This window comes from Pimephales promelas, chromosome 4 (genome assembly GCF_988280905.1).
Source record: "Pimephales promelas chromosome 4, fPimPro1.hap1.1, whole genome shotgun sequence".
Taxonomy (NCBI): Eukaryota; Metazoa; Chordata; class Actinopteri; order Cypriniformes; family Leuciscidae; genus Pimephales; species Pimephales promelas.
In genome coordinates this window covers 32,392,285-32,418,584 of record NC_142772.1, presented here as the reverse complement: position 1 = coordinate 32,418,584, position 26,300 = coordinate 32,392,285, and the positions used below count along the sequence as shown (strand labels likewise).

General features: G+C 37.5%; 1 protein-coding gene across 1 annotated transcript; it reads left to right on the top strand.

Moving 5' to 3' along the window:
- On the top strand, nucleotides 1-26,169 carry LOC120469713 (myosin heavy chain, fast skeletal muscle). The gene is made up of 62 exons (XM_089130700.1): nucleotides 1-251; nucleotides 345-488; nucleotides 573-729; nucleotides 836-863; nucleotides 1,034-1,136; nucleotides 1,286-1,378; nucleotides 1,501-1,564; nucleotides 1,658-1,756; nucleotides 1,837-1,940; nucleotides 2,023-2,161; nucleotides 2,326-2,444; nucleotides 2,541-2,690; nucleotides 2,776-2,946; nucleotides 3,040-3,340; nucleotides 3,434-3,498; nucleotides 3,898-3,985; nucleotides 4,082-4,199; nucleotides 4,402-4,525; nucleotides 4,631-4,767; nucleotides 4,838-5,093; nucleotides 5,189-5,431; nucleotides 5,538-5,714; nucleotides 5,798-5,943; nucleotides 6,030-6,120; nucleotides 6,205-6,594; nucleotides 7,582-7,708; nucleotides 7,942-8,060; nucleotides 8,147-8,343; nucleotides 8,428-8,611; nucleotides 8,717-8,882; nucleotides 9,316-9,440; nucleotides 9,565-9,873; nucleotides 9,991-10,194; nucleotides 10,282-10,407; nucleotides 10,501-10,671; nucleotides 10,755-10,859; nucleotides 10,978-11,073; nucleotides 11,182-11,313; nucleotides 18,440-18,476; nucleotides 18,758-18,992; nucleotides 20,889-21,027; nucleotides 21,111-21,267; nucleotides 21,370-21,397; nucleotides 21,569-21,677; nucleotides 21,843-21,935; nucleotides 22,033-22,096; nucleotides 22,191-22,289; nucleotides 22,371-22,474; nucleotides 22,557-22,695; nucleotides 22,846-22,964; nucleotides 23,064-23,213; nucleotides 23,291-23,461; nucleotides 23,547-23,847; nucleotides 23,967-24,037; nucleotides 24,182-24,269; nucleotides 24,379-24,496; nucleotides 24,594-24,717; nucleotides 24,821-24,957; nucleotides 25,044-25,299; nucleotides 25,410-25,652; nucleotides 25,747-25,923; nucleotides 26,020-26,169. The coding sequence occupies exons 1-62, from the start codon at nucleotides 45-47 to the stop codon at nucleotides 26,167-26,169; spliced, it is 9,084 nt and encodes a 3,027-aa protein (XP_088986826.1). The 5' UTR covers nucleotides 1-44.
- Nucleotides 26,170-26,300: the final 131 nt, after the last annotated feature.

Genomic DNA, 26,300 nt, shown 5'->3' with positions numbered 1-26,300 from the left:
GCCTCAAGTAAGTTGAAATGTTCTCTCTTTAGTAAGCCGCCACCATGAGTACGGACGCGGAGATGGCCATTTATGGCAAAGCTGCCATTTACCTTCGTAAGCCTGAGAGGGAGAGAATGGAGGCTCAGGCCAAACCTTTTGATGCCAAGTCTGCCTGCTATGTGGCTGATGTCAAAGAGTTGTACCTCAAGGGAACAATCAAGAGCAAAGACGGTGGCAAAGTCACAGTTGAATTGCTTGATACTAAGGAGGTAATTTAGAATTTCCATTTCATGTAGATGCTCATTAAATTACTTATTACATTGTTTTCTTTTAATTTATAATCTAATTTATCAATTTTATAGGAGAGAGTTGCTAAGGAAGAAGATGTCTACCCAATGAATCCTCCCAAGTATGACAAGATTGAGGACATGGCCATGATGACCCATCTCAATGAAGCCTCTGTGCTGTATAACCTCAAAGAGCGTTATGCTGCATGGATGATCTACGTAAGTTCTGAAACAACATAAAAAGCATTTAATTATTATTTTTTCTGTGTTGCTGGAATCTGACCACTTCTCTGCTCATTTCAGACCTACTCTGGACTCTTCTGCGCAACTGTGAACCCCTACAAGTGGCTCCCAGTTTATGATGCAGAAGTGGTGTCTGCCTACAGAGGCAAAAAGCGTATGGAGGCCCCACCCCACATCTTCTCTGTCTCTGACAACGCCTATCAGTTCATGCAGACTGGTAAGACATTATGGAATTGAATTCTATAGAATTCATTAAGATGAATTAGATGTTGCTATTAATACAATAAATATTTACTGGATATTTTACTAATTTCAATCAACAGATAGAGAAAACCAGTCTGTCCTAATCACGTAAGTATTTAAATTTAATTTCAGACCATGACAAAAATAAAAGTATAACATAGATGGAAAATTTATGGTGATATTTACAAAATATAATTTAAAATTGAACACAGGTTGAATGTACTTTGAAAAGTCTACATTTCTTTCAATCTTCTGTCTTCTAATCTCTCATAAACCAGTGGAGAATCTGGTGCTGGAAAGACTGTGAACACCAAACGTGTCATCCAGTACTTTGCCACAGTTGCAGTGTCAGGTGTCAAGAAAGAGGCCAGTAAAATAAAGGTATGAGATACAAAACGGATGATGGATGATGATTTACACTCATCTCACAAACTATACGATATGTGAATTTGTGAAATGCCTTTAAATTGTGTTTAGTCGTGAAATAGAAAAACAATTGAAAATAAATGAAAACCCTTCAAACATTACAGGGCTCTCTTGAGGACCAAATCATTGCTGCCAACCCTCTGCTTGAGTCTTATGGCAATGCCAAGACTGTGAGAAATGACAACTCTTCTCGTTTTGTAAGTTAACCACTGTTTATTTACAGTACAGATGGTCAGTTGTGTTACATTTTACTCTACAGAATAGAACTCTAAAGAAATATAATTATTATTTATGTGTTATGCTATTATGATTTAAACAGGGTAAATTCATCAGAATTCATTTCGGCACAACTGGAAAACTGGCTAGTGCTGACATTGAGACATGTAGGTGGACATCATTTCACGGCTCCATCCTGAACATTTGTCTTTATCCGTCATTCTTCAGATGATTGTGACTCAAGTACATTCTGTCAACAGATCTGCTGGAGAAGTCTAGAGTGTCATTCCAGCTTCCAGATGAGAGAGGCTACCACATCTTCTTCCAGATGATGACCAACCATAAGCCTGAGATCGTTGGTAGGTGCACATATTTAATTCATTCAATGTTTCAGATAATATTGTAAGATGCTCTTTCTTAAATGCTGTGTATTTTACAGAAATGTCGCTCCTCACCACCAACCCCTATGACTTCCCCATGTGCAGTCAGGGTCAGATCACAGTGGCCAGCATTGATGATAAAGTTGAGCTGGATGCTACTGATGTGAGTCATTGCTATTTGAATATTGACATATTTTATTTAAATATGGCAAATCATATATTTTATTCTTCTCTGTGATTTACAGGATGCTATTGACATTCTTGGCTTTAGTGGTGAGGAGAAAATGGGAATCTACAAGTTCACTGGAGCTGTGCTTCATCATGGCAACATGAAGTTCAAGCAGAAGCAGCGTGAGGAGCAGGCTGAGCCTGATGGCACAGAGGGTGAGACTATATTGTACTATTGTGTGTCATGAAATGCCGTGCTTTGAATTGAGAGATCGGTATTTCTATTTTGACAAGAAAAAAAGGATGGTTTTAGTTTAGTTTTCAAGGCAAGAAAGGATATGGATTTTTATTTTGTGTGTGTGCAACTTGTTTAATTGCAGAGGCTGACAAAATTGCCTACCTTCTGGGTTTGAACTCTGCTGAAATGCTGAAGGGTTTGTGCTACCCCAGAGTCAAGGTCGGAAATGAGTATGTGACCAAAGGCCAGACCGTGCCACAGGTATAGTACCGTTTCAAGCATGCCATGTGTTTGACCTAAAATTCAGGCTAATTATTGCAGAACCAGAATACAATATCCTCTCTATCCTACTTACAGGTGTACAACTCTGTTAGCGCCTTGGCCAAATCTATTTATGAGAGGATGTTCTTGTGGATGGTCATTCGTATCAACCAGATGTTGGACACGAAACAACAAAGAAACTTCTACATTGGTGTGCTGGACATTGCTGGCTTTGAGATCTTTGATGTAAGAATGATTATTTTATCTTTTTATGTCAAAATGAATGATATTCAGAAGGTAGCAAATGTTTCTGTCATTGTTTGTCCTCCAGTACAACAGCATGGAGCAGCTGTGCATCAACTTCACCAATGAGAAACTGCAACAGTTTTTCAACCACACCATGTTTGTGCTGGAGCAAGAGGAGTACAAGAAGGAGGGCATTGTTTGGGAGTTCATTGACTTCGGCATGGACTTGGCTTCTTGCATTGAGCTCATTGAGAAGGTTATCAGTGGTTTATGAATTTTTTACATTTCCATTGATTCTATTCTTAAAATCTCTTATTTTTGATTATAAACAACATTCTTTTATAAACAGCCCATGGGTATCTTCTCCATCCTTGAAGAGGAGTGCATGTTCCCCAAGGCTTCAGACACTTCCTTCAAGAACAAGCTATATGATCAACATCTTGGCAAGAGTAAAGCTTTCGAGAAACCAAAGCCTGCTAAAGGCAAGGCTGAAGCCCACTTCTCCCTGGTTCACTACGCTGGAACTGTGGACTACAATATCACAGGCTGGTTGGACAAGAACAAGGATCCACTGAATGATTCTGTTTTGCTGCTGTACCAGAAGTCTTCTGTCAAACTGCTGGCTACTCTCTACCCACCTGTTGTTGAGGGTAAAGAAAAAAAAAATCACTTTGATTCAGTTTTGAACTTTTTTTTCTTGTTTTTGCATTTATACATGTTCTTTTGTATCTTTATCTCAATAGATAATACTAAAAAGGGAGGCAAGAAGAAGGGTGGCTCCATGCAAACTGTGTCCTCCCAGTTCAGGGTATGTATAGAGATGATATCACAGCAATATTGCTCTATTTGAGAAAAAATAACACAGTCTCATCCCAAGATGTCATACAACTGATGCTTTTGACCATACGTCAACACCCGTCGGTTTAGGGTACCCTTTAACGTCAGTTAGATGACAATCCTGGGGCGTCATCCAACTGACGCTTTACCTTTAACGTCAGTTAGGTGATGGGGTAGGTTTAGGTCTGGGGTAGGGTTAGGATTAGATAGGGTTAGTCATCTAACCGATGTTTAAGGGTACCCTAAAACGGCGGATGTTGGCGTATGGTCAAAAGTGTCAGTTGTATGACGTCTTGGGATGAGACTTCACTGGAAAAAAAAGAAGAAGAAAGAAATACAAAGCATGTCAACCTTTTTTTATTCTCCACAGGAGAACTTAGGCAAACTCATGACCAACTTAAGGGCTACTCACCCTCACTTTGTGCGTTGCCTGATTCCTAATGAGTCCAAGACTCCAGGTAAAGTGTATATATATATATATATATATATATTGGTTCTCAAAATATATGATTAAGTTAATTTACGAAGTTCATGGTGTAAACTGTTCGTTATAGGTCTCATGGAGAACTTCCTGGTCATCCACCAGCTGAGGTGTAACGGTGTTCTGGAGGGTATCAGAATCTGCACAAAGGGTTTCCCCAGCAGAATCCAATATGGTGACTTTAAGCAGAGGTAAATGGGACCACATGAAAACAACATTTCCTAGGAGGCTACTAAATTATGTTTTATTAACTCTGGGTTCTCTGGCAAAGATCCGAAAGCTCGGAGCCTTCCCCCGGACAGTATGCCAAATATGCATAATCTTTACTCTAATTGATGTAAGTGTAAACTTGTGGATTAAAAGATATGAAGTATTTTGATACATTTTCCACAGATACAAGGTGCTGAATGCCGGTGTCATCCCAGAGGGACAGTTTATGGATAACAAGAAGGCCAGTGAGAAACTCCTGGGATCCATTGACATTAATCATGACGACTACAGATTTGGAAATACAAAGGTTCATATTTAGCTTTACAGATTTCCAAGATTCAGTGATCATGGTCATTAAGCTTAATACAGTTTAAATCAACATATTTAAATGTACTGTTTTACATAAATTCAGGTGTTCTTCAAAGCTGGTCTTCTGGGTGTTCTTGAGGAGATGCGTGATGAAAAACTGGCTACTCTAGTCACAATGACTCAGGCTCTCGCCCGTGGTTACCTGATGAGGAGGGAGTTTGTGAAAATGATGGAGAGGAGGTGACTATTGTCATGGGTAAAAATGGCATCAATGATATGATTATGCCATTTAACGATTAATCATTCACAGGGAGTCGATTTACACCATCCAATACAACATCCGCTCATTCATGAATGTCAAACACTGGCCATGGATGAAGGTTTATTACAAGATTAAGCCTCTGCTTCAGAGTGCAGAGACTGAGAAGGAGCTGGCAAACATGAAAGAGGACTTTACAAAATGCAAAGAGGCTTTGGTTAAGGCTGAAGCCAAAAAGAAGGAACTTGAAGAGAAGATGGTAGCACTGTTGCAAGAGAAAAATGATCTGCAGCTGCAAGTGCAATCTGTGAGTATATTTTATATTTAACTGAATTTTGGCTGCACTAAAAATGAGCAAGGTTGTTTCCAATGGAATAGCAATCTACTGTATTTTACTAACAGGAATCTGAGGGTCTCTCAGATGCTGAGGAGAGGTGTGAGGGTCTGATCAAAAGCAAAATCCAGCTTGAAGCTAAACTCAAGGAGACAACTGAGAGACTGGAGGATGAGGAAGAAATCAATGCTGAACTGACAGCCAAGAAGAGGAAACTGGAGGATGAGTGCTCTGAGCTGAAGAAAGACATCGATGACCTGGAGCTCACCTTGGCTAAAGTGGAGAAGGAGAAACATGCCACTGAGAATAAGGTTAGAGATTGAGTCAGTTTAAGATTAGATTTAATATCTGTCTTTTATATTGATATAGAAAATGAATTGTAATATTTAAGCTTATTTGGAACAAAAAATCCTACAGGTCAAGAACTTGACTGAGGAAATGGCAGCTCAGGATGAGAGCATTGCCAAGCTTACAAAGGAGAAGAAAGCCCTCCAAGAGTCACATCAGCAGACACTGGATGATCTTCAGGCCGAGGAGGACAAAGTCAACACCCTGACCAAATCCAAGACAAAGCTTGAGCAGCAAGTTGATGATGTGAGTTGATTATTTAACTACATGAATTAATCAAATCAGCTGTTTTCTGCTGTGAACAAATTTGACATATCATTGTCTTGTAGCTTGAGGGTTCCCTTGAACAAGAGAAGAAGCTCCGCATGGACCTGGAGAGAGCCAAGAGAAAGCTTGAAGGAGACCTGAAATTAGCTCAAGAATCCATCATGGACCTGGAGAATGACAAGCAGCAATCTGATGAGAAAATAAAAAAGTAATTAAAGGAGGAAATCTTTGAAAACATTAAAAACTATTATTGTTGTGTTATGTTTTTTTATACATCTACTTATTGTTGAACAGGAAAGACTTTGAAACAAGTCAGCTGCTCAGCAAAATTGAAGATGAACAATCTCTAGGTGCTCAACTCCAGAAGAAAATCAAGGAGCTTCAGGTATTTTCAGATTTTTTTCTAACATTACATCATTGTGATCAAATGCAGATCACCAAAAATCGAATTAACTATTTTCCACCATAGGCTCGCATTGAGGAACTGGAGGAAGAGATTGAGGCTGAGCGCGCTGCTCGTGCCAAGGTTGAGAAGCAGAGAGCTGATCTCTCCAGGGAACTGGAGGAGATCAGTGAGAGGCTTGAGGAGGCTGGTGGAGCCACTTCTGCTCAGATTGAGATGAATAAGAAGCGTGAAGCTGAATTCCAGAAGCTGCGTCGTGATCTTGAAGAGTCCACCCTCCAGCATGAAGCTACTGCTGCTGCCCTCCGCAAGAAGCAGGCAGACAGTGTGGCCGAGCTGGGAGAGCAAATCGACAACCTGCAGCGTGTCAAGCAGAAGCTTGAGAAAGAGAAGAGCGAATACAAAATGGAGATTGATGATCTTTCCAGCAACATGGAAGCTGTTGCCAAAGCAAAGGTTGGGAAATATTATGAAGAAAATGTGTGACCCATGCTGGCAAAATGAGTCGTAATACGCATATGTATAATTATATAATTACAGTATGCATGTAATAATTACAAGCTACGGGAAACGTACATTTTGGTTGAAGTTCATTTTCATTCACAAAAATGTGTCCATTAAGCCCTCTTCTAGCAACCCCAGGGCTCCAAATAGTAATTAACATCTAAATTTATCTTTATTTTTTACGTTTTCTACCTTCCTAAATCTTTCCTTTGTTTTAATAATCCATGAAAAATTGACATTTTTCTTTGCTCGATTCTCAACGACTGGTGCTTCCCCTCAGCACCAATTTTAATATTAACAGCAAATTCTTAATGGCATAAGTCTGAAATTCTCTGAACCAATGAAATATGATTGTTAAACTCTGCTGATGTAAACAAAACGATCTTACTCGCACTGACTGGCAGATCAACACAAAGTACAAAGTGCGCACAAAAACACCTCTCACAGTACACAGAATTGCAGTAGTTGCCACTGTAGTCACATGGAATATTTAAACATTTTCTTCAATGACTTTCTGGGCCGTCAAGTTTCAATCCATTAGGGAGCCTATGTGGTAGTGATACAGCTTTCAAATTTAATCAAAAACATCTTCATTTGTGTTCCGAAGTTGAACGAAGGTCTTACGGGGTTGGTACAGCATGGGGGTGAGTAATTAATGACTTAATTTTCATTTTTGGCTGAACTAACCATTTAACTAGATTTTTCTCAAAATTTACTTTGCTGACTCGATTGATTTTAAATAGGTGTAGCGCAGTCCTTTTTGTTTGATTCAGACAAATCATACATCATACATGAAGGTTTTTTTCTAATAACAATACAAGTAAATAACAATAACTCATTTTTAAAAATGTGCTTATTTGTGACTCATTTTGCCAGCACGAGTCGCATACAAAAATTCTTGAAGTTCTTTCAAATATCTAATGATTTTTGTGTTTGCAGGGCAATCTTGAGAAGATGTGCCGCACACTTGAGGACCAACTTAGTGAAATTAAGTCCAAGAATGACGAGAACATTCGTCAGTTAAATGATCTCAGTACTCAAAGGGCAAGATTTCAAACTGAAAATGGTAACTCATGAACATCAATTTTATATCAAAAGTAATTAATGTCAACAATTAACAATAATTATCAACAATAATCAATAATAATTATCAACAATAATTAATTATAAATAATAGTGTATTAAGAATATTCAGCTGTACATTTCTGACTGTAACACTGATAAAATCTTACATCCATTTTTTTAAAATAAACTGATTGAGACATAGAAAAGTCTGACAGTGAATCTAAATCTATACAGGTGAGTTTGGCCGTCAGCTGGAGGAGAAGGAGGCTCTAGTTTCTCAGCTCACCAGAGGTAAACAAGCTTCCACTCAACAAATTGAGGAGCTTAAGAGGCATATTGAAGAAGAGGTTAAGGTAATACAGCATAATCAATTCATGCAAAAACTTGTCAATTAGTTTAATGTAGAGACAAGCTAATATTATGCGACTTTGTCCCTTAGGCCAAGAACGCACTGGCCCATGCTGTGCAATCAGCCCGTCATGACTGCGACCTGCTCCGTGAGCAGTTTGAGGAAGAGCAGGAGGCAAAGGCTGAGCTGCAGCGGGGAATGTCAAAGGCCAACAGTGAGGTTGCTCAGTGGAGAACCAAATATGAAACTGATGCCATCCAGCGCACCGAAGAGCTTGAAGAGTCCAAGTATGTATATTATTGTATAATATTTCCCAATTCTGACAGCTATTTTATAGATTAGAATTCAAAATAATATGAATTACGCAACAGGAAGAAGCTGGCTCAGCGTCTGCAAGAGGCAGAGGAACAAGTTGAGGCTGTGAACTCCAAATGTGCATCTCTGGAGAAGACCAAACAGAGACTCCAGGGTGAGGTGGAGGACCTCATGATTGATGTGGAGAGAGCCAATGGTTTGGCAGCTAACCTTGACAAGAAGCAGAAGAACTTTGACAAGGTAAACGGTTTTAGTCATATTGTATTCTCTTTGTAAAGTATTGGTGGAACAAGCTTTGTTCAAAATTTTTTAAACAAACTCTATCCTAAAATATCTCCACCAAAGGTCCTGGCAGAATGGAAGCAGAAATATGAGGAAGGTCAGGCAGAGCTGGAAGGTGCCCAGAAAGAGGCTCGTTCACTCAGCACTGAACTGTTCAAGATGAAGAACTCCTATGAGGAGAGTCTGGATCAGCTGGAGACCCTCAAGAGAGAGAACAAGAATCTGCAGCGTGAGAATGAAAATTAGAAAAATAATTTTTAAATTATTTTACTAATTACTGACCCTGATGTTATTCCAAACTCGTGAGACTTTTGTTCATTTTCGGAACACAAATTAAGATCTTTTTGATGAAATCTGAGAGCTCATATGGATTAGTTTTATGATCTCTTTATAACCTTTCAAAGAATCAGTTGTGTAGCTGTCCATGGAGGGACAGAAAGCATTCAAATTTCATCAAAAAAGAGCTTCATTTGTGTTCCAAAGATGAACGAAAGTCTTACGGGTTTGTAATGGCATGAGGGTGAGTAATTAATTAATGACATTTTCACTTTTGGGTGAACTCTCCCTTTAAATGTTCTAATTCTCAGTGATAATTAAAAAGTAAGCCCCTATGATTGATAGATGTGCATTATGATAAATATTACATGTTTTTCTCTCTATAGAGGAAATTTCGGATCTGACAGAGCAGTTAGGTGAGACTGGTAAGAGCATCCATGAGCTGGAAAAGGCCAAGAAGACAGTGGAGACTGAGAAGGCAGAGATCCAGACCGCCCTGGAGGAGGCTGAAGTGAGTATCTGGAGATCAATATGGATATCTTTCTAGAACCATCATACTGTATTGTTGTATTCATTAATACATTGTGTGTATTTATTGTGTGTCTTATATTTAAATGTTGTTTTATTTTTCATAGGGTACACTGGAGCATGAGGAGTCCAAAATTCTTCGTGTCCAGCTTGAGCTAAACCAGATCAAGGGAGAGGTTGACAGGAAGATTGCAGAGAAGGATGAGGAGATGGAGCAGATCAAGAGGAACAGCCAGAGAGTCATTGAATCCATGCAGGGCACTCTGGACTCTGAAGTCAGGAGCAGGAATGATGCCCTGAGAATCAAGAAGAAAATGGAGGGAGACCTTAATGAGATGGAGATTCAGTTGAGTCACGCCAATCGCCAGGCTGCTGAGGCCCAGAAACAGCTCAGGAACATTCAGGGTCAACTCAAGGTATTTGACTTTTGTTCGACTTTGGGATGTATTAATATGTTTGTATAATCTAACTTTTGTTAGGTTATGGTCACCAGAAAACACATTGAAAGCTTATTCTATTATTGTTATGTTCAGGATGCCCAACTGCACCTTGATGATGCCCAGAGAGGACAGGAAGACATGAAGGAGCAGGTGGCCATGGTGGAGCGCAGAAACACTCTGATGCAGTCTGAGATTGAGGAGCTGAGAGCTGCTCTGGAGCAGACAGAGAGAGGCCGCAAAGTGGCTGAACAAGAGTTGGTGGATATCAGTGAGCGTGTTGGGCTTCTGCACTCTCAGGTGAGGACATATTGTTTTCTCTGAAAATTTTCCCTGGAATTGAGAGCATTATTCAAAATGTTCAAACTGTTGCTTTCCATTTTGTAGAACACAAGTCTCCTGAACACCAAGAAGAAGCTTGAGGCGGACCTTGTTCATGTCCAAAGTGAAGTTGATGACACTGTACAGGAAGCCAGAAATGCAGAGGAGAAGGCCAAGAAGGCCATCACTGATGTGAGCAACAGTAGCTGCCAAATGTTTCAAAAGACGCTTACATCTTATGAAAAAAAAATGTGGATCTAATGACTTTCTGTATTAATGCAAAAGGCTGCAATGATGGCAGAAGAGCTGAAGAAGGAGCAGGACACCAGTTCTCACCTTGAGAGAATGAAGAAGAATCTGGAGGTCACAGTGAAGGACCTGCAGCACCGTCTGGATGAGGCTGAGAATCTGGCCATGAAGGGAGGAAAGAAACAACTCCAAAAGTTGGAGTCCAGAGTAAGCCTCTTTATAGTTTGGTATGGGCAAAGTGAAGTACGTTATATTATGAAATGTTTGAATAAAAACAATATTTTCTTTAGGTCCGTGAGCTTGAGGCTGAAGTTGAAGCAGAGCAGAGACGTGGAGCTGACGCTGTTAAAGGTGTCCGCAAATATGAGAGGAGAGTAAAAGAGCTCACTTATCAGGTATGACCATATTCCTCACAAGTTTGTTCAGACAAAAGATTATGTGTATGTACTACTAACAATGCCTATTTTTAGTACAGTAGTAATGCTTAATTTTGTAAATGTGTATTTTCTGAAGACTGACGAGGATAAGAAGAACATCGCCAGACTTCAGGATTTGGTTGACAAACTGCAGCTGAAGGTCAAAGTCTACAAGAGGCAGTCTGAAGAGGCGGTATGTAAAATCTAATAGAACATTTTGACACTGTAATAATTATATTGGAATGCTAATTTGGAGAAACGTGATACATGAACCATATATAAAAATAAAAAAAACCTTTAGGAGGAGCAAGCCAATGGTCACCTGTCCAAGTTGAGGAAGGTGCAGCATGAGCTTGAGGAGGCTGAGGAGCGTGCTGACATTTCTGAGTCTCAGGTCAACAAGCTCAGAGTGAAGAGCCGAGATTCTGGAAAGGTAAGACTAAGTAGATGATTTATTTTATTTGTTTTGTATTATTTATTAAACTTGTTTATCCAAATACATGAACTACCTCTTAGATGTAGTAGTGGAACTATAACAATTGCATTTTGCTGATGTTACATATCCTGTATGACATTTGCACATCCGTATTCTCTTCATTTTGTAAAGTAAAGAACATTTTTGTTAATAATACTGTTTGCCTCTCCCTTTCCCAGGCCAAAGAAGAATGAATCTTTTACACTTGAAAGGAGCATTTACTGAAGTCATATAATATGAATGTTTATTGTAAAAGTACCTTTCTTAATAAACCTGTTTATTTCAGCAAATAATTAGCCTTTGTGTGATTTTTCAACAACATACACTATTACAACACTAATATCTGATCTACACTCACCTAAAGGATTAGTAAGAACACCTGTTCAATTTCTCATTAATGCAATTATCCAATCAACCAATCACATGGCTGTTGCTTCAATGTATTTAGGGGTGTGGTCCTGGTCAAGACAATCTCCTGAACTCCAAACTGAATGTCAGAATTGGAAATAAAGTGATTTAAGCAATTTTGAGCGTGGCATGGTTGTTGGTGCCAGACAGGCCGGTCTGAGTATTTCACAATCTACTCAGTTACTGGGATTTTCACACACAACCTATTTCTAGGGTTTACAAAGAATGGTATGAAAAAGGAAAACATCCAGTATGCGGCAGTCATGTAGAATAACTACACCATACAACCTGAAGCAATTCAAAATCAAGCCAAACAAAGATGTATAGTAAATAAAGATAAGCAAAGCAAAGCAAAATTGTCAATAACATAAATGTACAAGTAAAGTAATCAATGAACAACACATTAATGTTTCTTCCTCCCCCTGGCCAACTCCCAGCGAATGGTATATCCAGGCAGAACCAATAACATAAATACTCTGCTCCTGCCCAGACTCTAATTTCCATCACACCAGGATGCGGCTGCTGTGGGCCATGTCTGAGTTCATCCAGAGCCTGTCTAACGGAGAACCTTGGCACTTCCTATTAGCCCCATTGTGTATCATCTTGGTAAGGGTGAGGGTTAGGGTTAGGTTAGGTTAAACATATTTGTCTGTGATTGGCTACATGGCTCAACACTGCAAACATGTTATAAATAGAAACTCTGGCCTGTAAATCGTTTCTATTTTGTTTATAGTTGTTCTTGTTGCTTTTCTACAACAGATGAATAAAAATGTATAGACAGAGTGAGTAAATTACCACCCGCGCTCCCTCTTATGATGTCATCACCTAGTTACTGTAAAAACATGCTACCTTTGAAGAAACCCCAATAAATGTTATTTTAATGCCTTTTAAGACAGACATTTTTATATTGAGCACTTTAATTTACACATTAATAATGAAAGGATCAAGAGCCCAACTAAAGCAAACACTCATTTAACCTCCATAACGGTGACCTGAAAGTTAGGTTTTCTCCTTGTAATTCTGCTTTAGGTGTCTTCAATAATGCTCAATCATCACTCAATTAATCACTTAATTATCTCATTAACTCTAACACTGCCTCAGTGTTACTTTTAACAACCTGCTGGTGGTTCCCATATGAACACCGAGCGGTGTTAATTTAACACTGGGGAATTTACTGTCTAAGTGTGATTTATATAATGATTTTCAATTTCTCTGTTCTTTTGTTTGTTTGTGCAGTACAGTTGATTACTTCAGCAGTAAATACAATGAAACTTACCTTTGATAATAATAATTCAGCATTCATTCTGTGCACAGATGACACTAATTAACAGAACAGTTGATACAGATGATAATGATGATGATGGTGGTGGTGGTGATGATGATGATGATGATGATGATGATGATGATGATGGTGATTAACTACACAGGTGAAACAGATGAACTGATCATGACAGTGAAGACAGCACGTGACGTGATGACAGGCAGACAAGATAAAAGAAAACAAACTAAACAAAACACAACTGTGACAACCACTCAGTGAGAGAGTGGTAAAACGAATTGGGCCACCCCTTATAGTTGTCAGAACTAGAGACAAAGAGCTAACTGCTCTTTCGTGACAAACTCATCATCTGCACGTAAGTACGGGCACAGATAGTTTAACCACTCGTCTTTGATGTAGAAAAAGGTGTGCTTCTGATGTCTCATTGACTTATAGGAACAAGAAGAGTTTTCAGTGTAACTTTTGGTCCACCCACTGAACACCGCATACAATGAGAATGTACAGACAAAGCGTGTAATTCACTCACCTGCTTTGATGCAGTGTAGCTTTTTAAAATAAAATAATAGATATAATACGGATGAACAAATGGTAAAGTGTGTAGTAAATTAGCTCTATGAAATATTAATAATCAATCTTAGCTTGATATAATTGATTATGAGTATTTGGATCAGTTAATCAGGTTAACTTGATGTACATTAACATCAACCAATTACTCGGTTCATTCCGTGAACACTCAATATTGGTTATTAATTACTTAATTAATAGAAATACATTTCCGGGGCATGATAAATGTCTTTCTTACTAAGTACTTATAAGAGAAAGTAGTCAAGATCTATGATTAGTGACTCCAGATATGAGCTTGAGACAAACTTTACATGTGACATGAACAATATTTTATTAACTAGAATAAACATTTAAACTACTTTACACTCTAAAAAATGCTGGGTTGTTTTAACCCAATTTTGGGTAAAATATGGACAAACCCAGCCATTGGGTTACAATGTACTAATGTTGTAAATGTATCGACACCATTACTTACATTTGACATGAACAACACATGCAATTTCACCCGTAAAGGTAATGGGCGTGAATTTTCCGGACAACGTGCACTACAGTTTAGCCAATCAGAACATGCTTGCCCAAACTAACCAATCTGAGCCCATTTCCTGTTTCTGAGGGAGGGGTTTCATAGACTCAGAAAGTCAACGTTGTTCAAATGAAAGGGGAGAAAGCGGGTTACAATAATAAGAAAAATAAGACTTAAAAAAAAAAAAAAAAACACGAATGTCATGTTAAACACAATCATGCAAAGAAAAAAAGCAGTAAACCACCCCTTTAAGTATTCTGGTTTATTATTATAAATAGTATTATAGTTTATTATTAGTTGTATTATATAATTTTATATTTTTATATAATTTACATACTATATTTGATAGTTAAGCATTATTGTATTTTACTAGTTATTGGTGTTAAATTAAAGCATTTTTCCTCTGTGGGACTGAGCACTTATTTATATATTTAGCTAATTATTATTGTCAAATATTGTCACAAGGGGTATTTGTGTTTTATTTTAAATTGTAAAGAAATTGTAACCCAAAAGTGTTTTTCAAGAGTGATATATCTGTATAGCCTAGTGACAGAAAATAGGCATTTCCGTAGAATGATCAAGAAATGATTTTGAATAAATTTAACCTAGGGTATTATTTTACTTAACAGCATATTCAAAAATTTTCACTGTTCAAAAAGACACTGACAGGTTATGATGTATTGGTTTATGTCAAGTTGTCATAATAAAGACATCTCAAACAATGTCATATTTGCATGAAAAATGTCATAATTGAGCGGATGACAATTGACCCATTTGTGCCCAAATTTTTCTGAATGGTTTCATGCATATAGTCGTGTTAATAATGTCCTATGTGAACATGTTCCGCATTTATTTCCTGAGGTTTTTTTTTTCTTCTTGAAAATTGTATTTGAATGTGCAGCAACTATAGTTGCCGGTGGGCAAATATGTTATGCACCCCATCAATGTTAAATATGAATAGGAGGAGAACATTTGGCATCTATCTCAAAATAACTGCTTTCAACAGATCAATCTTTATTCATAAACAAATTTATTGTGTATAAAAGTCGAAGAATGTTTGATGCGAACCCAAAAAAAAGTGGAATCTATACAGTAGCTTATAATGTCTTGAATATAAAAACACAACAAACAACAAATCCATTTGTCTTAAACCTTGTGTGCTGTTTGGGGTCTGTTTGACCCACATTTCTAACTTTCATTTATGGGGATAACATGGATAATTTGACATGGTTTAGTGTAAGATTTTTGCCAATCTTTTGGAAAATGCCGTTTTAAAAATAACAAATTATCACTTCAACCAGTAGATGGCTGCAGAGCTCCACTATTTGCGATTTGCTATTTGACTAAATAAAAGACATATTTTCACAAGTTTTTCCAGTTGTATTCATATCTAGATATTATGAAATCACAATTATAACAATAAAAGTAACTTTTTGTCGAAGTTTAGGCATTTTCTGTACAGGAAAAAACATCTGTTTTTCAATAATGTTATAGAATCAAATTATTTTTGTCAATGGACAAAATTCATCCTCAAAATCAGAAAGAACACAGAAATTTGGTGGCACACTTTACACAATTTTTTGAATTATATGAAAAACAGATGTTTGAAATAAATTATGAACTTTAAAGACTCCAACTTTTCTCTTTGTAACATCCTGATCAGTTTGATTCTAATCATAATGTAACATTATTGAAAAACTGTTTTTTTTTCAGTACAAAAACTGCTAAACTTTGACAAAAAGTAACTTGTATTGTTATAATTATGATTTCATAATATGTAGATATGCATATATCAAAAATGTAATTTGTTACAAAATGTAACAAATTACATTTGTACAAAATTTGTACAAAAGTTGTTACAAAAATATATTTTGTTGCCTGGGGTCTCTGAGACCACAAACAGCCTGACTGTAAACCTCAAATGAACAGCGCACAAGGGTTAAAGTGGTAGAGTGCAGAACAAAGTGCAGCCATAACAGGGCATTGTGTATCAAAAAGTTAAATTAAAATAAATAAATACAAATAAATAGAATGAAGTAAAAATGTGTATATATATATATATATATATATATATATATATATATATATATATGAAGAGTTCAGATGCAAAAGCCTCTAAATGCCATTTGAAATTTTCTTCTTTAATGATGATTTTTATCAAACTTGTATATTTAAGTTCAGTAATTTCACTTAAATAACAATTAATGGGTAATTATCATTGCCATTTAAGTGAAATTACTGAACTTAAATATACAAGCTTGATAAAAATGATCATTCTAGAAGAAAATTTCAAATGGCACTTAGAGGCTTTTGCATCTGAACTCTTCATATATATATATATATATATATATATATATAACACAAAAAACAAATGGCAAAAAACTAAAATAACAGTGCACAAGGGTAAAGTTATTAAATGAGTCCAATAACCTTGAACTATTAACCTATTAACACAGTTAACACAGTCTCATCCTAAAAAGTCATATAACTGACGTTTTGGGACATATTTTGACCATACGTCAATATCCGCCTTTTAGGGCCCCCTCAAACGTCGGTAGATGGCGATCCCGGGCCGTCATACAACTGACACTTTACCTTTAACGTCAGTTAGGTGACGGGTTAGGTTTAGGGTTAGGTTTAGGTATGGGGTAGAGTTAGGATCCCATAACCTCATCTACCGACGTTTAAGGGGGCCCTAAAAAGGCGAATATTGACGTATGGTCAAAAGACGTCCCAAAACGTCAGTTATATGACGTCTTGGGATGAGACCGGGTTGACACAGTATACCCCATTTCCCCATGATGTATGTACTTACAAGGCATTTGCCCACCGGCAACTATAGTTGCCACTTGGACTTTTGAATAAGTTTACAAAAAACTATAGATCTATTGTAAGATTTGTTTTGTTTAGAGGATTCTAGAGACCTTCATGATTATCTAGATATATATATGTCAACAAAAAAATACTTATTAGTAATATGAAAATTAGCTTTGGAAGGGTTTTTATTTCGCCATGCTTCCTGGAAGTAGGGGTAGGAAGTTGACAGTTTTTTTTTTTTCCTTGAAATCCTTTATTTGGTTGTTTCCTTGCATGACATTGTGACATACAACATGGATAACATCTAGAAAAATACTTACACAAGGAAAATGACAACTATACACTGCGACAACTATTGCCGGTGGGCTTAAATGGGTTAATGACCGTTGTCATAAACATGCATATAACTTAATTCATATTCATGACATGTTTCATGTCATGATTATGAAGGTGTCATGTCAGTCTTATGCACACCCCTTCAAGTAAAGTGTTACCGACGTTCTTTACTGTTGTGATGAGTAATTGCAACAATATTTTGTAATTTTTTCCATGTTAACTTAATATTCATGTAAAAGTATAAACTTTTAGTCCATATTGTTGTACCACTTCTAATTAAGTTTAAATATGTCTAACAATAAAATATGGAAACATTACTGTTTCCATTTTTATTCCTGTTTATTGCAGTGTTCACGACAAAGCAAATGGAAAAAAATCACTGAATCTTTCCTCTCATCGAGTAATATAGTCTACCCATTCCAATCATAAAAAGCATTTGGTATAAATAGACACTCTTGGACTCATACACTGGGAGTGAACTATCATGGTATTTTTTTATGAGACAGCTTCGATGGCAGTCTTCCATGCAGTCAGTCGCTTATATGGGCATTTATAAGTGCTTGTCTTTGAGAATAATATTAGATATCAAATATACATTTTATGTGTTTGTTTTATTATTCCAATTTAATAATAATAACTGAAAATAATTTCCCACAAAAACAAAAAATCAGTAGATGCAGATTTTGTAAAAGGATTTTTTTTCTTGTTAGTCTATTAAAACTGAAATATTTATGTAGTATAAATGTAAAAAGATTTATGATTATTATGTAATTTATTCAAAATATGGACACATTATCAAACTATTGCATTGTCAAATGTACGTCATACCAATAACTGATGTGTAAAATGATGATATCTGGTGATGACTGAGAATAGGTGTAGCTTCTTACCATAAGTTATGACTCTAAAGCTTATCCATTTATAGCATCTGCTTAGTGTGCAAATTGACCTCAATATAAGTTTTGATGAAAGCACTGCCAGTCTCAAAGGAGCCTAGAGGAGTTGCTGCTTGTGGTAAGAAGCTGACACTTTGCATTTGATATTGTTATTTGTATGAGATCATACAAAGTGAACTGACATGACAGAAAAACTAAAAAGATATTATTACCATATACTGTATGCCTAAACGTACTTTGTTTAACTGAATTCCTTTACAGGGTGTTACAATTCCATCTGGTCTTCAAGAGCTGGGAGGTAGGTGGTAGCAAGACATTAAAAAGATGTGGTTGAATATTAGCATGTTTTCAGATCCATGTGGACTTATCGTAGATGTGCTGTCATCGTAGATGTGCTGTTTTTATTTATTAATTAATTAAGATTTAATCAGTGACACCATAAATTAAGGACTATTGTGACTACCTTAACTATACGAGACCTTCTATGAATACTGTTTGTGGACAGTATGTATGATTATCAATATTTATTTATTTTTATTCAAAAAGCATGTCAATATTTATTTTCCAAATTTTAGTAAGCTGCCACCATGAGTACAGACGCAGAGATGGCCATTTATGGCAAGGCTGCCATTTACCTTCGTAAGCCTGAGAAGGAGAGAATTGAGGCTCAGAGCAAACCATTCGATGCCAAGACTGCCTGCTATGTGGCTGATGCCAAAGAGTTGTACCTCAAGGGAACAATCAAGAGCAAAGACGGTGGCAAAGCCACAGTTATTTTGCTTGATACTCAAGAGGTGAGATTTAAAGGTACAGTGTGTGTGATTTTTAGTGACATCTGGTTCGATTGCGAGTTGTACTAAGGGAAGCTACGGTCAAAGAAGCTACGGTGGCTAAAACGGGACAAACATTCCGTCGCCTGAGACAGCAGAGAATAGCCAAAGTAAGCCAAGAGTGTGTAACATTGTCACTGTTTATGTACCACAGTCCATTATAAACCACATCATGGATACATTTTACAAAGCCATAGTCAGGTGAGGATCAAGGGTCTTTCTTAATATATAATATAATAATAGTAATCAGCTGTTTGTCTCACAAACGTAACCAGCACATTTCTCCCCACATAGCAAACCCATAATACAGCGAGGGAGAAGAACCACAAGAAACTATGCAACAATATATATTTTTATATAACATAGCAGTAAAAGTTTAAAAGTCTGGCTAAAATATGAGCCGTTACTGTGGCTGAGCTGGTGAAAGGGTAATGCCTTGTTTAAACTCGACGCGTCCGCATGAGCCCAAAGGTGCGCGTGGCAAAAATGACATGATTGTAACAACGCATGCACCTCCGTATCCCCTAGACACAATTTACTACACACAATAAGGCTTTTTTCTCTGATTTTGAAAACTCTTCGCGATAGACTTAAACGGGTTGGTGATTCCTGTAACATATTTTGCGGTCAGTGACAAGAGTAATCTATGGAAGCCCATTTCCGCCACAGTTGAGTAAAAAATATAATTCTGTAACTGAGAAAGTTTCTTATAATTATGACTTAGTTTCTAATTGAGAAAGTTTCTCATGATAATAAGAAAGTTTCTCATAATAATGACTCAACATCTAATAATAATGAGAACTTTCTCGTAATAATGACTTATTTCCTCGCACTTCAGCCCATTCTCACCCCCAAGGCGTCACTTAACTGACATGCAATTTGGACATGCTTCAATATCTGACGCTTTAGGCGCCCTTTAGCGTCAGTTAGATGACGCCCTAGGATCGCGTGTACCCTACCCCCACCCCACACCTAAACCTAACCGCGTCCTCTAACTGACGCTTTCCTTTAGCGTCAGTTAGATGACGCCGTAGGATCGCGTCATGTAAGTGACGCTAAAGGGCGCCTAAAACGTCAAATATTGAAGCATGGTCAAAGGTGACGCCTTGGGGTGAGAATGCGTTGCGCACTTCTATGCATGCGCAAAGCAGCGGAGCAGAAGGAAGTGTCATGCTAGCGACATCCGCTGGTCAAAGCCGTGTAAATGCATAGAAGTGCGAGAAAATAAGTTATTATTACGAGAAAGTTTCTCATTATTACGAGATGTCAAGTCAAGTCACCTTTATTTATATAGCGATGTTTACATCAATATTGCGCTTATTAGAATACAGATTGTATCAAAGCAGCTTCACAGTGATAACATGAAAATAACACAACACAGATCAATAATATTGTTGAATATTAAATACTAAGCAAGCCAAAAGCCAGGGCAACAGTGGCAAGGAACCAAAACTCCATCAGGTGACAGAATGGAGAAAAAAACCTTGGGAGAAACCAGGCTCAGTCGGGGGGCAGTTCTCCTCTGGCAAATGAAGGAACAGTGTGTGATTCGGGCAACATTACAAGTCAAATCTGGATCAGAACATTAAGAGTATTTGTCCATTTCCATCTGTTTGGAAGACGAAGTAATCACGCCGGTATGGAGACCAGAGTTGTTGATAATAAGTGCCGATGGCTGTCGTGTCGATGAGGCCGGCACTTAAGTTGGGATGGACATTATTACTAGATGTGTTAAGTCATTATTACGAGAAAGATTCTCATTGTTATGAGATGTTAAGTCATTATGAGAAAGCCTCTCATTATTACAAGAAAGTTTCTCATTATTATGAGATTATTATCAAATTATTATTATTAACATTATTATCAAATTTATAGGAGAGAACAGTAAAGGAGGATGACGTCTACCCAATGAATCCTCCCAAATATGACAAGATTGAGGACATGGCCATGATGACCCATCTCAATGAAGCCTCTGTGCTGTATAACCTCAAAGAGCGTTATGCTGCATGGATGATCTACGTAAGTTCTGAAACGACATAGAAAGAAACAACACAAAAAGCATTTAAATTCATTTTTTCTAACCACTTCTCTGCTCATTTCAGACCTACTCTGGACTCTTCTGTGCAACTGTGAACCCCTACAAGTGGCTCCCAGTGTATGATTCAGAAGTGGTGTCTGCCTACAGAGGCAAAAAGCGTATGGAGGCCCCACCCCACATCTTCTCTGTCTCTGACAACGCCTATCAGTTCATGCTGACTGGTAAGACATTATGGAAATTAATTTGAATTCATTTGGGTGAATTAGATGATGCTGTTAATATAAGAAATATTTATCGGGTATTTTACACATTACAATCAACAGATAGAGAAAACCAGTCTGTCCTGATTACGTAAGTATTTTCATTTAATCTCAGACAATGACAAAAAATAAAGAATAATGTAAATGGCAAATCTATATGGAGATATTTACAAAATAGAATTTAAGAATGAACTTCTGAATATACTTTGAAAAGTCAACATGTCTTTTAAACTTCTGTTTTCTATAATATCTCATAAACCAGTGGAGAATCTGGTGCTGGAAAGACTGTGAACACCAAACGTGTCATCCAGTACTTCGCCACAGTTGCAGTGTCAGGTGGTGAAAAGAAGAAAGAGGCCAGTAAAATAAAGGTACGAGGAACAAAACTGTCATATATATTACTTTAAAAGATGTTGATTTACACTCATCTCACAAACTGATATGATATGTGAATTTGAGAAATGCCTATAAATAGTGTTTAGCCAATAAATTACTATAAAAAAAATTAATAAATGAAAACCCTTCAAACATTACAGGGCTCTCTTGAGGACCAGATCATTGCTGCCAACCCTCTGCTTGAGGCTTATGGTAATGCCAAGACTGTGAGAAATGACAACTCCTCTCGTTTTGTAAGTTAACCACTTTTTATACAGTTAGTCAATTGTGTTGGATTTTTCTATACAGAAATCATTTATTTATTGTGGGGGTTTTTTTTGTTTCAAACAGGGTAAATTTATCCGAATTCACTTCGGTACAACTGGAAAACTGGCTAGTGCTGACATTGAGACATGTAGGTGGACACGGTTTCATTGATCCATTCTGAATATTTGTTTTTTCTCTGCCACTCTTCAGATGATTGTGACTAAAGTACATTCTGTCAACAGATCTGCTGGAGAAGTCTAGAGTGTCATTCCAGCTTCCAGATGAGAGAGGCTACCACATCTTCTACCAGATGATGACCAACCATAAGCCTGAGATCATTGGTAGGTGCACATATTTCATTCAGTGTTAAATGCCAGATAATATTGTAAGACACTGTTCCATAAAATATGTATATTTTACAGAAATGACGCTCATTACCACCAACCCCTATGACTTCCCCATGTGCAGTCAGGGTCAGATCACAGTGGCCAGCATTGATGATAAAGTTGAGCTGGATGCTACTGATGTGAGTCATTGCTATTTGAATATTGACATATTTTATTTAAATATGGCAAATCATATATTTTATTCTTCTCTGTGATTTACAGGATGCTATTGACATTCTTGGCTTTAGTGGTGAGGAGAAAATGGGAATCTACAAGTTCACTGGAGCTGTGCTTCATCATGGCAACATGAAGTTCAAGCAGAAGCAGCGTGAGGAGCAGGCTGAGCCTGATGGCACAGAGGGTGAGACTATATTGTACTATTGTGTGTTATGACATGCAGTGCTTTGAATGGAGAGATCCTTATTTTTTATTTTCACAAGGGGGGGTTGGCCTTTGGTAGTTTTCAAGGCAAGAAAAGGGATGGATTTTTGTGCAACTTGTTTAATTGCAGAGGCTGACAAAATCGCCTACCTTCTGGGTTTGAACTCTGCTGATATGCTGAAGGCTTTGTGCTACCCCAGAGTCAAGGTCGGAAATGAGTTTGTGACCAAAGGTCAAACCGTGCCACAGGTATAGTAACATTTCCAGAATACCATTTTTTTTACATAAAATTCAGGCTAATTATTGCAGAAGCTGTATAAAATATATGTACTCTATTTTTACTTACAGGTGTACAACTCTGTTAGCGCCTTGGCCAAATCTATTTATGAGAGGATGTTCTTGTGGATGGTCATTCGTATCAACCAGATGTTGGACACAAAACAACAAAGAAACTTCTTCATTGGTGTGCTGGATATTGCTGGCTTTGAGATCTTCGATGTAAGAATTTATCAATTTTTTAATGGCACATTGAGTGATATTCAGAAGTCAGTAAATGGTACTGTTTTGTCCTCCAGTTCAACAGCATGGAGCAGCTGTGCATCAACTTCACCAATGAGAAACTGCAACAGTTTTTCAACCACCACATGTTTGTACTGGAGCAAGAGGAGTACAAGAAGGAGGGCATTGTTTGGGAGTTCATTGACTTCGGCATGGACTTGGCTGCTTGCATTGAGCTCATTGAGAAGGTTTTAACTGGTTTATGAATTTATTATTTTTTTATGCCTGAAATCTTAAAATTGTAATAATTAAACAACATTCTTTTATGAACAGCCCATGGGTATCTTCTCCATCCTTGAAGAGGAGTGCATGTTCCCCAAGGCTTCAGACACTACCTTTAAGAACAAGCTATATGATCAACATCTTGGCAAGACTAAAGCTTTCGAGAAACCAAAGCCTGCTAAAGGCAAGGCTGAAGCCCACTTCTCCCTGGTTCACTACGCTGGAACTGTGGACTACAATATCTCAGGCTGGTTGGACAAGAACAAGGATCCACTGAATGACTCTGTTGTGCAGCTGTACCAGAAGTCTTCTGTCAAACTGCTGGCTACTCTCTACCCACCTGTCGTTGAGGGTAAAAAAACTGAAGTGTTAACATGATTATATACATAATTTAACCAAACTTTTATTCAGGGTTGCACTCTTTTCTTGTTATTACATTATATTTGTTCTTTTGTCTCTTTATTTGAATAGAGACTGGTGGCGCCAAGAAGGGAGGCAAGAAGAAGGGTGGCTCCATGCAGACTGTGTCTTCTCAGTTCAGAGTATGTGTTTGCTAGAGAACAGATGTGAAAAATGATGCAATTGAAAGCAGTGCCTGTACATGAGCTTCTTGACCATAGGAAAATAATTCATCAATAACTGAGAGAATGTAAGTAAGAATACTAAAACTTTTCATGATTAAACAGGAGAACTTGGGCAAGCTCATGACAAACTTGAGGAGCACCCACCCTCACTTTGTGCGTTGTCTGATTCCCAATGAGTCCAAGACTCCAGGTAAAGTAATAAAGGGCTTACAGATATTATCACATTAAGGCAATATTTAATGCATGTAATAATAACAACGTTAATTTAACAAGTTTATTATGTACAATGTTAATTTTAGGTCTCATGGAGAACTTCCTGGTTATCCATCAGCTGAGGTGTAATGGTGTATTGGAGGGTATCAGAATCTGCAGAAAGGGTTTCCCCAGCAGAATCCTCTATGGTGACTTCAAACAGAGGTAAACTGGACCATATGAAAATATACATTATATACATATACAAGAGTAGGAAGCTCTTTATTAGAAGATATAAAACATTTTAATAAATCGTCCATAGATACAAGGTGCTGAATGCCAGTGTTATCCCAGAGGGACAGTTTATTGATAACAAGAAGGCCAGTGAGAAACTCCTGGGATCCATCGATGTTAATCATGATGAGTACAGATTTGGAACCACAAAGGTTAATATTCAGCGTTACAACTTTCAAAAAATCAGTGATCATGATCATTTAACCTATACAGGTGAATTAATATATGTAAATGTACTGTTTTACATGAATTCAGGTGTTCTTCAAAGCTGGTCTTCTGGGTGTTCTTGAGGAGATGCGTGATGAAAAACTGGCGACTCTGGTCACAATGACTCAGGCTCTCTGCCGAGGTTACCTGATGAGGAGGGAGTTTGTGAAGATGATGGAAAGGAGGTGAGTATTGCATGAATAAAGGTGACATCCACAATAACTGTAAAAATGTGAACTGGTTATGGCATTTAATGATGAATTATTCACAGGGAGTCCATTTACACCATCCAATACAACATCCGTTCATTCATGAATGTCAAACACTGGCCATGGATGAAGGTTTATTACAAGATTAAGCCTCTGCTGAAGAGTGCCGAGACTGAAAAGGAGCTGGCAACCATGAAAGAGGACTTTGTAAAATGCAAAGAGGCTTTGGTTAAGGCTGAAGCCAAAAAGAAGGAACTTGAAGAGAAGATGGTAGCACTGTTGCAAGAGAAAAATGATCTGCAGCTGCAAGTGCAATCTGTGAGTATATTTTATAGTTAACTGAATACTGGCTCCATTAAACATGAGTAGGGTGGTTTCCAATAAAGTTTTACTAACAGGTGGTTTCCAAAAATCTATTTTACTAACAGGAATCTGAGAATCTCTCAGATGCTGAGGAGAGGTGTGAGGGTCTGATCAAAAGCAAAATCCAGCTTGAAGCTAAACTCAAGGAGACAACTGAGAGACTGGAGGATGAGGAAGAAATCAATGCTGAACTGACAGCCAAGAAGAGGAAACTGGAGGATGAGTGCTCTGAGCTGAAGAAAGACATCGATGACCTGGAGCTCACCTTGGCTAAAGTGGAGAAGGAGAAACATGCTACCGAGAATAAGGTTAGATATTGAGTTGGTTTAAGATTTGATTTCATCTCTATTTAATATGTTGATATAGAAAAAGATAAGCTTATTTGGAACAAAAATCATACAGGTCAAGAACTTAACTGAGGAAATGGCAGCTCAGGATGAGAGCATTGCCAAGCTTACGAAGGAGAAGAAAGCCCTCCAAGAGTCACATCAGCAGACACTGGATGATCTTCAGGCCGAAGAGGACAAAGTCAACACCCTGACCAAATCCAAGACAAAGCTTGAGCAGCAAGTTGATGATGTGAGTTTCTTTTTAAACATGTAATTAATTCATTAAATCAACTATCTCTTTTGCTTTGATCAAAAATGATATATTTTGTATGTCATTGTCCTGTAGCTTGAGGGTTCCCTTGAACAAGAGAAGAAGCTCCGCATGGACCTGGAGAGAGCCAAGAGAAAGCTTGAAGGAGACCTGAAATTAGCTCAAGAATCCATCATGGACCTGGAGAATGACAAGCAGCAATCTGAGGAGAAAATAAAAAAGTAATTAAAGCATAAAATCTTTTAAAAAGATTTAAAAACATTACTGTGGTGTTATTGTTTTTTTACAAACCACTTGTTGAACACCCCCAGGAAAGATTTTGAAACAAGTCAGCTGCTTAGCAAGATAGAAGATGA